Genomic DNA, 10,819 nt, shown 5'->3' on the forward strand with positions numbered 1-10,819 from the left:
ACACGGACCCCTGGACACACCAGAGGTGGGATCAGGTGCCTAGGAGGAGTAATCATCCCCTGTTGACCGGTCACACCCGCCGTGAGCCCTATATCCTGATCAGGTAACCGGAGTTATCCGCAGTCAAAATCAGTGTGCCAAGAACGGCTAAACAATCGGTATGAAACACGTCAGACAGCATTTGACCCAATGCGAGGTTGTCCTGACAAAGTAGATCGTTATAACGACCATAGAATTTGCAAAATGCTGACTTCAATCGAGACTGTTGAAATCCCTGTACCATCAACTTGTTTGTCAGTAACTTACCTCGATTTAAAAACTGACTATACGCAGAACAAGCTCTTGCATGAATGGTGAAGATAACGAACAGTGATCAATCTCATAACTCCTAATAGCAATACAAAATAGATAGTTGGACAAACACGAACCCCTTGACACACCATAATTTGGACTTCTGAAATAGTTTATTTTTAACAAGATTTTTTTTACAATACCTATCGGAAAAGACTCTAACAAAACATTATGTTCCTATCATGCATAAATCTGAATAAATCATTGACTTTGCAAAATCTGATGATATCAAGTGAGGGTGAAATTACTGTTGAACTGAATATATCTAGTATTAAATAATCTCTCTCTCTCTCTCTCTCTCTCTCTCTCTCTCTCTCTCTCTCTCTCTCGCAAAAAGACGTATTGCGCGCATCAGTAGGGCAATAATTCAAATATTGTGTTCATTAGTTGAATAATGAGCAAATTAATTGAGCTATTGTTCTCTTCAATTAAATTATAACACATATGAATTGAATTGTTGATATAATCAGTTCACTAGAAGAGAGCAACAATTCAATCATAGCGCGTATCAATTCAACAGAATAATTAATGTTAATTCAGCAGAATAATTAATTCTATCAACAATTCAATTAAATGCGATTATTAAATTTTATGATATCATTAATTATTTGATTAATTAAAGATATCTTCAATTAGAGTTCATGTTAATTTAGTGTACCATATATGAAAGGCATTTGATATCATATTTGAAGTCTACATGTATATGTATATATTTACATCCAATATATCTTTGTATATTGTTTCCCAACATGATTAATTCAAAGTCCTTCAAATGACAGAGTTCATCATGTTTGGGTGCAATTATGTGTGAGCTTGTAAGATATCCTTTTTAAACATTAAAGGTTTTCTGTACACCTCTCTTAACCCGTGTATGGTAACCACGGATTTGAACGCCTACCATATAAATATCATTTTTTGCAGAAATACACCAGTCCTTGGAGATGGACACGTTTTATGGCCAATAATTATCAATTTCCTCGTTTCAATGTGAAAAATAAAATGGGGAAACCTTTCATCCTGAAAATCTAATATGAGACGATGATACAAAGAAAAGCACATGTGGGTTATCCAATCCCCCTCAACAGGGACAAAAATAGCCTTCGATTCGTATACATGTTAAACAAGATTGATGTACATCACACATAGAGGAAGTATTTCATAATGTATTTGAAAATTGATAAACGTGATATCAAATGCAGCAAGCATCACAATTCTTGATGACCCGATTGAAAGATGATTACCACTTATTTGATACTAATCAGTTTCTTTACAATATGTACTGAAAGTACGGACGATTGTCATGATCAGTATTGGTAAGATTTCTCTTTTTGTACTTTGACAGTAGTCAATTTGTCGATGTCTTGCAGGTAACAATAACACTTTTGTGTTAGAGAGGTGTCCCGTAGTCTTATGTGTAGCATCCATGATAAATTCTTATCTAATGTACTCGTCTATACAGACGGACAGATAACTTAAAATTAATCTGTTGTATTTAGATTTAGACCCTGAGAGACTCTTTTGATGTATTTCCCTGGGAATTACCGTATGTAATTTTATGGGGGGGATGGCTGTAGGGCTCTTATCGGGTGTATTTTTGTGGGCGGTTGAAAGATTCTTATTCTAGGAGTATTTACTTGGACAAAACAACTCTAACAGTACTGAGTATCGTTTCATTGGATACGTTCATACATGTATATCAAAGGATATGTTAACGCATCTATCTATCTATTTATCTATCTATCTATCTATCTATCTATCTATCTATCTATCTATCTATATATCTATCTATATATATCTATCTATCTATTTATCTATCTATCTATCTATTTATCTATATCTATCTATCTATCTATCTATCTATCTATCTATATATATATATATACATGTATATATATATGCATATCTTCATAGTTCATTGAATTGTGGACACATCGTAGAAAAAAGGAATTATATTACTGGCATTTCGGTAACTGTTAATCTGTCCATAGCTAAGTGTACATGTATATAGGAAGACAAAATGCATGTAATTGTGTATACTTTGAGAGTATGAGATGTGTCCTTTAATAGCTATATACTTTCTTAACGCTTGTATCTATGTACATGTAATGATGAATTATATTTTAGGCCAGGCTGTAATGACAATTGCAGAGCTACAGAAGACAAGAGTTGTGAACGTATGTCGTTACTACTTAGTAGAATGTTTGAATTCTTAACACAAATAATGTACAGACTGTATATGAGATACTGATTTCTAAGCAATAAAACGTCATGTAGTACCACTTTTATTCCTGCCTCGTTTTGATGTTTTCATTTCAACCTTTTCAGCGTGCAAAGTCGGTACATTTGGTGTAAATTGTTCAGAGTCATGTTCAGCTGGCTATTACGGAGAGAGATGTTATAAAGTGTGTAACTGTACAGAAGGAGAGGTTTGTGATAGACGGTACGGCTGTGTGGAGAACAGAACGGACGACATCGCGGGGATAACTACGTACAAATACGTACAAGTAACATCAAAGGATTCTCTCAGTACAAGTGCACCGAGGTCTAAATATTCCCAAACGTCAAACTCTCCTGAAGGTGAATTTAAATGCTATTTACATTCGCCACTTTTCTCAGTAATACGTAACGTTTCATGATATTTGAAGTACAATTCACTTGTTTCTACAAAAAAAAATTGGTTTGTACATTACGAGGTTTAGGGCTTAGAGTCAGCATAATTTAATTCAGATTCTCTATTTCCTTAAGCTATACAACTCATCGGTTATAAATACAAAATATTTACAAATATATACAAATAAGAAGTGGGCGGCGAGTAGACACACAGATCCATACAATGTACATGTACATCCCATAATCCCTGGTTGTGGCAAGTAAAAATGTAAAATCAGCTCCTATATAGGGCAGAATGTTATATAAAAAAAAAAAAAACACGCGTGCGCCATGTTAATATAAACCGAACTAATTCGAAGATATCTTTAATCATTTGAAAATAACATCAATCGCGTTCAATAATTGAATTGATACGGGTATCAAATCAAATCAATTACTGTGGAATTATTGCTCGCAAAATTTAATTTGGAGCTTGATATAAATCATTTGACGATCTCGTTAGTTTAATTGAGGATATATTTAATTACTTTCAACGATTTTATGTATGGAATTAATGTGCGCCATGATTCCTTTAAAGAGAGCATCAATTCAATTCAATTCAAGAGATAATTAATTCAAGTGTGTAAATTGTGAATTAAAGATATCTCTAATTAGATAGTCACTCTCTCTAAAAGAATTATTGCACACATCAATTCAATTACTGATACCATTCATTCAATTGATTAACTGATTGTATCTTGTATAACGTCCCTCTCGAGAATTTTTCACTCATATGGAGACGTCACCAAGACCGGTAAAGGGCTTCAAATTTAGGCCTATGCTCGGGGATTACGGCCATTGAGGAGTGAGTGCTCTTTAGCGTGCCACACCTACTGTGACATGAGACATCCGTATTTAACGTCATCTTGGAACCCCGACCTTCCGTATGTGGTGCGAACGATCTACCTCTAGACCACCGTGGCGGTTTCATTCAATTAAAGAGAACGATAATTCAATTATTGCGCGCATTGATTGAATCGAGTTATTGGGGCGGTCCTTCAGATGAGACCGCAAAAACCCAGGCCCCATGCCCTAAATTTTGCAACCCTTCACCGGCAATTGTGACGTCTCCATGTGAGTGAAATATTCCCGTTAAGCAATACAACCAGCCAATGGAATTGATGCGTGTATTAACTGAATTACTGCTCTCTTAATTGAATTACAGCATACACCAATTCAACTGTCTATCGTCTATTCATTTGAAGAGAGCAACAATGCAATTATAGCACGTATCAGTTCATCAGAATAATTAATGCTATCAACAATTCAATCAATGCACGCAATGATATAATTAATCATTTGAAGAGATTACTCGAATGGATGCTCACATCAAATAAAGTGATGATATACTCAAATGATTAAAGATATCTTCAGTTATTTGAGTTTGTTAATCTGGTGCGCCATAAGCAACTCTACACCCTGAAGAAGGATAATATATGCAATTTATGTAATAAATGATTTTATGCTGACAACTGTACGTACCATATGATTGTTTACCCATGGTGAACCTCAATTATTTACCAATACAGAACCCCGTATGTTACCCCTTAGCGATACTTCATTTTGATTGGCTAAGAGATAGCGTCCCTTTTGTGAAAGATAATCCTGATAGAAGTCGAAGATCACAGAGAATATTTTTATTGCAAAAGTTTTGTTTTCGCCGATTTATTACGGTTTAAGAGTTGCTGCATCGTTTGAGGTTTGCAGTTCTACGCTATGTGAGCGGAACAGGACTTCTACAGGTAAAAAATGACATAAAACTGAGATTTGTTTTGTTTCACGCACAGCCGAGTGTGACCGCCATACTGAACTCTGTCTTTGTTTACAAACATGGCGAAAGTTTTAGTGGTTGGCCACAGTTTCATACGTCGTCTCGAACGATCATTGGGGCAAATTGAAGGATGTATCAATAATTTGGGATTAGATTCATCTTTATGTACAGTGTATTTCTATGGAATTAGCGGTGGAAAGTTAGATACACTGGAAGTTGACTCTTTGTTATTTGAGAAGCTACGGGCATACAGACCGGACATTATCGTGATTCAGCTAGGTGGGAATGATATGTCCATTAAAGCAGTCAGACCAGAAGTCTTTGCATGCAGACTAGTAGACTGGGTTCAATCTTTGACTGAACAATTTTGCTTCATAAAAAACATTGTGGTTTGGGAACTTTTTATTCGCACTAAACCAAGACAGGTTAGTGTTGAATTATACGAGTTTAAGCGAGGCATTGTGAATCAAATGTTAAAGGACATGTTGGAAGACCATCCTAACCTCACATTTTGGCGTCATTTGCGGCTGATGCAAAGTCCCTTGGCTATTTTAAGTGGGGACGGTGTTCACCTCTCTGTGATAGGGACAAAGAAGTTTTATAGGAGCCTTAGATTAGCCGTTCTTCATGCTATACGGTATTTCTTTAATATTTGATATTTGTATTGCTCTTGTGAATGGGTCAATAATCAGATTGATGTTGGTGCAATATATATTTTGCATATATACAATTAGGTTGTATAGTGTTTGAATATTCAGATTGATGTTGGTTCACTAGTACATTTATGCATATATACAATATATGTTGTGTGGCATTTGAATACATTCTGGATTGCTGGGTTTACTTAACCCAGTTCTATGTGAGCTAATACATTGAGAATAACTAGTGCACTTTGACACAGTTCTTTTGTTTTCTATAGTAAAACTACTACTATACAAGTGTCACATTTACATCTACAATCAAAAGTTGAACATTAATTATCAAAAATGATAATAATATTTACCTACTTAAGTTTATGCCTTGTCTATACACTGGTAACTTGGTCAGTGACGTGCTGAATAAACAGTTTGTTCATGCTGGGCAGTTGCATATGTGATATTATTTGATGCCTATTAAAGGTTTATGATTTGTTTAGCATGGTTCAGGAGTCCTGGGCATGTATTGTTGCATATATGATATAGTTTGATGTCTATTAAAGGGTTTATGATTTGTTTAGCAAGCTCCAAGAGTCCTGGGCTTGTACAGTTACAGTTTATTTGGCATGGTATGAATTTATCATGTTATATACAGTATGGGTATACTGGTACTTTCAGATTTAAGCCTTGTAAGAGGTTGTAGCACTGTATACAGTCAAATAGATGTCAGGTTCACTTCTGAACAAGAATTTATTTCTGAAAATATGTAGTTATATAAAAATTAGCAGGTTAAATTACCTGTACCCTAATTAATGGCATGCAGATATATGCATGTATAGTAGCAATTTAATATTATTTTAGCATGTGCTTAATGAACATTTTGTTATTGTAGATCTTAATCATGGGCCCAAAGAAGAAGTCCGCTGGCACTGAGCCTCCAGCTAAGCGGAGAAGGACTGCGCAAAATGGCAATGCTACAAACATTCTAAGTGCAAGTGACACTACAAATAGTGATATAATTCAATCCTTAACTAAAAACATTACAAGTAATATTATGGCAGAATTACAGAAGGTCGGAGTTCTTCCTACACAGAATCCACAAGTGGAGCAAGCAGGAGGTCCAGATCAAGACAAGCAGCAACGATTTGAAAGAAATACCAGTGGTACAATGCTGCAAGGTGAACAGATACCTGCATCAGCAGTTTTGGATTTGGAAAGACAGCTACCAAATACACAGGGTAATCAATCCGAATATAAACCTTTGGGGAGACCCCTTCACACTTATGTTACGACAAAACTCAAAGAGAAGATTCTATCAAATGAGTTTGTGCAAATGAGTGATATTTTAGATCCTCCCACAGAGCTTGAGTTTGTTGACTTTCATTTGTCAGTGAAAGACAAAGGAAAAGTTGGGCTATCTTCTAACAAGAAGAAGAAATTTGTCACTATTGAGGAGTGGACTGATGCTTTTAATATCTTTAGTTCAGTTTTAAGACAGGGCAACCCAGATGATCGAGATCTTCCAGAGTCGTTATCAGTGTACATGCACTTGATTCGATCTATTCAGAAAGATGGGGGGGACTGGTTTCATTATGATGTAACATTTAGGAAGGCCAGACAAGGGGACTTGACAATGTCTTGGAGGCATGTCGATCAAGTGTTATATAGTCGTGCCCTTATGAAAAAGTTAGGGGGTCCAATCATTCATAGCCAGAATACAAAAAACCAGCTTTTTCGTCCCCATTGTTTCAGATACAATGATGGGAAGTCCTGCAACAGTCAGTGTACATACCCACACATATACTCTACCTGTTTCAAACCCCACCCCAAAACCCAATGTTGGAGGGGCCGTGACAAAAAGTCTGCAAGTGGGTCACAGCCTCCCAAAAAAGACTGAGTGTCTCTCCCAACTACCCACTCCTGTAAACCCTGCAAAACTAGCTCAATATTTAATTGGATATGACAAGACAAAAACTAAATATCTACTAGAGGGGTTTAGAAATGGTTTTCATCTAGAATTTGAAGGAAAAAGGGGGTTTCAGCTCAGTTCAAACCTTAAATCTTCTCTTGAAAATAAGGAGGTTGTTACTAAAAACATTGCTAAGGAATTAAAGGAAGGTCGCATAGCAGGTCCATTCTCTGAACTACCATTTAAGTCCTTAAAGATTTCTCCTCTAGGTATAGTACCTAAGAAATCACCTAATCAATTTAGAATGATACATCACTTGTCTTATCCCACGAAACAGGAAGGTTCAGTAAATGCAGGAATCTCTGATGACTCAGCTGCAGTCCACTATGCTGGAATCAATGATGCTGTAGGTTTTATTAAAGAACTTGGTATAGATGCATTTTGTTGCAAGACAGATATTCGGTCCGCATTTAGAATCCTTCCAGTATCTCCAAAGGACTATGAGCTATTAGGTTTTATGTGGGAGGGTAAATACTACTATGATAGATGTTTACCAATGGGTTGCAGAACTAGTTGCAAGATTTTTGAAGAATTTAGCTCAGCAATAGAATGGATTGCAAGAAATAAGTTAGGAATGAATGCTGTGGTTCACATATTAGATGATTTTCTGTTCATTGAAAGATCTAAATTTTCATGTCTCCAGAAATTCAACGAGTTTCTCGATGTTTGTGGGGATATTGGTATTCCACTTGCAGCAGATAAGACTGTGCTTCCTACGCAGGTTATTGAGTTTGTTGGAATTGAACTTGACGTTAGGCTCAGAGAAACTAGGTTACCTTTGGATAAGATTGAGAAATGCACACGGTTACTTCATTCATTTATGAGTAAGGATAGGTGTACGATTAAGGAAATGCAATCATTGATAGGTACGTTGAACTTCGCTTGCTCAGTCATTCTGCCAGGTCGTGCATTCCTCAGACGCTTTATCAATCTTTTGATGAATGTTTCAAAGCATCAAAAATTCATTACAATAAGTAGAGAATGTAAGGACGACATGTCTATGTGGCTAGCTTTTCTAGAGTGTTATAATGGAAAAACAATGTTTTTAGATGAAAACTTTCTGTCTAGCAACACTTTACAATTACATACCGATGCGGCACAGTCAAAGGGTTTTGCAGGAATTTATAAAACGCAATGGTTTTATGGTAGTTTCCCAGAAGACTGGAAGAAATTGAATATCATGACATTAGAGTTTTATCCGATAGTTATTGCAGTCAATTTGTGGGGTAGGTTATTTGCTAATCACTCTATTTTGTTCTTCACGGACAATGAAGCCTTAGTGTCAGTGATCAATAGGCAAACAAGTAAAGATTCAGTAGTAGTACAGATGGTCAGATATCTGGTTCTTCAGTGTTTACATTATAATATCATATTTAGAGCAAAACATATCCCTGGAAAACACAATAAACTGGCAGATAGTCTTTCTCGGTTGCAGGTTCGAGAGTTTCAGGAGCTGGCACCACATACTCAACCAGAACCATCAGTGGTACCAGAAGCTCTGATGCCTCAAAACTTTTGGAATACATTGAGCAACTTACAAAAGCAGCCATAGCACCATCCACTAAGGCTACGTATAATAGAGCTTGGAGGACGCTACTGTCTTTTTGTAGTAAATATGGAATGTCTTGTGAACTACCCCTGAGCACTTCGCTGGTGGCTCTCTTTGTAGCTCATCTTTTCTCCGACTCTTTTTCCCCTAGGTCCATTTCAACATATTTATCAGCCCTTGCTTATGTTCACAAAGTGCTAAATTACCAAGACCCAACGCAAGCATTTGTTATACAGAAATTAGTTGCAGGGGCATATCGTTTGGGCAATACCTTTGATATACGTTTACCCATCACACCTCATATTTTAAACAATCTGCTTTCGTGTATACCACAAGTCATTCATGAGGAATACAAAAGAAAAATGTTTCGAGCTATGTTCTTATTTGCATTTTATGCATTTGCACGCATTGGGGAAATAGTAAGTTCAGATGGACATACAGATGATGTCATTCAGCTTTCAGATGTTACTTTCACTCGGGGGGCAGAAAAATTTAATCAGGTCAATGTCTGCTTTAGGAAGTTTAAACATAATTCTTCAGGTCAGCCTAAGTACATTTCATTCTCACATGGACCATGCCAAATTTCTGCCATCGATTCCCTTGTTCAGTATTTGAATGTTAGGAAAAACAATGAAGGTCCACTTTTCATTTTAAATGGGGGTTTACAGCTGACAAGGAGTGTATTTAATAAGACCCTACAAAAATGTTTGCTTTGCTGTGGCTTGGATAGTACACGTTACAAAGGTCACAGTTTTAGGATAGGTGCTGCTACGGTGGCTGCACAGAATGGTTGCACAGATGCGCAAATTAGATCAGTGGGACGCTGGCATTCAAATGCATTTCAGAAATATATCCGATCAAATAACATACCTAGCAATAAGTAATAGTAAATTTTGTCAGAACCCTTGTTTGGCCTAGGATTGTGTATACCTGCTGGGGCCGGTATATGCATTGGTACAATATGACACTTCTATTTAACCATGTTACTAGCTTGGGCCAGTAACTAGTGCAGTTTTCATGTACGGATTAACATTCTTTTACGTGTTACCTGCTGGGGCCGGTAATGCAGTTGAAGTTCATTATATGTATATCATCATACTGTTGAATTATGTTTTGAGTTATGATCTTTTAAGAGTTAACCTGCTTCAACTGGTAATATTATTAAAATTAAATTGTATGTACATATCAAAGGTTCGCATGTTATCTGCTGGGGCCGGTAACATTATTTTTCTTAAGATTAGTTTAAAATACATGTACATTTTATATTATATCACAATAGCCAAGATCTTTGGTACAATGTGCTTTTTACCGGATAAGGTTATGGATAGTTTTTAGGTTTCTTCTAACTTGTTAATGGATGATGTGCTGGCAATGGCTTTGGTGGGGTCGTTTCAAAGACCATGATTGGCATGATCTTTTCAACTTGTGGGTAATGGACCCCACCTTTGCCCATTATTGGATTGTTGTTAAATATTAACAATATAACTTCTTATTTGTTAGTCCCATATACATGTTACCTTGATTATTATTTGTTTTCTTGACTTACATGGAATGCCAGTAATAGATATGTATTTTATATGTGTAAATTTTACTTCGGTCTGTCAGTTTTTCTGGAAAAATTCAGGGTAATTGTAAATTTAAGTATGTCCATTGTCTAAAGAGAAAGTAAGCTTTTGTATATTTATGTTTTGAATTGCTCGAGTGCAATTTTGTTATTTCTTTTGTATTTGTTTTATTCACATGTGTATTGGATAGTTGCATGTAGTCCTAGGAATATTTTTTGGTAGTTATTTTTTCTATTTGTTCCAATTACATGTTTGAATTGTTGATCAAGATTTATTTGATCAATAAATTTCTTTTCAACATAAAAAAAAATTCAGACAGTTATAAAGTAT

At 35.9% G+C, this 10,819-nt stretch overlaps 1 protein-coding gene and 1 long non-coding RNA gene across 7 annotated transcripts; both read left to right on the forward strand.

Annotated features, from left to right (window-relative positions):
- Positions 1-1,539: 1,539 nt before the first annotated feature.
- Positions 1,540-3,548, forward strand: LOC130047000 (uncharacterized). Its single transcript, XR_008796124.1, has 3 exons — positions 1,540-1,664; positions 2,476-2,525; positions 2,677-3,548. It is a non-coding gene; the product is annotated as an uncharacterized LOC130047000 (long non-coding RNA).
- An 849-nt stretch (positions 3,549-4,397) lies between these two features.
- Positions 4,398-10,799, forward strand: LOC125674321 (uncharacterized). Of its 6 annotated transcripts, none has more exons than XM_056142003.1 (3): positions 4,440-5,408; positions 6,299-8,601; positions 8,811-10,799. In XM_056142003.1, exons 2-3 carry the CDS (start codon positions 7,164-7,166, stop codon positions 9,806-9,808), a joined length of 2,436 nt encoding a protein of 811 aa, XP_055997978.1. In that variant the 5' UTR covers positions 4,440-5,408; positions 6,299-7,163; the 3' UTR covers positions 9,809-10,799. The 6 variants fall into 6 exon arrangements, with proteins under 6 accessions (XP_055999095.1, XP_055999476.1, XP_055997978.1 ...); XM_056141654.1 differs by having other exon boundaries at positions 4,440-4,742; XM_056142759.1 differs by having other exon boundaries at positions 4,571-5,408; positions 6,299-6,644.
- Positions 10,800-10,819: the final 20 nt, after the last annotated feature.

Source organism: Ostrea edulis, chromosome 1 (genome assembly GCF_947568905.1).
Source record: "Ostrea edulis chromosome 1, xbOstEdul1.1, whole genome shotgun sequence".
NCBI classification, from domain to species: domain Eukaryota; kingdom Metazoa; phylum Mollusca; class Bivalvia; order Ostreida; family Ostreidae; genus Ostrea; species Ostrea edulis.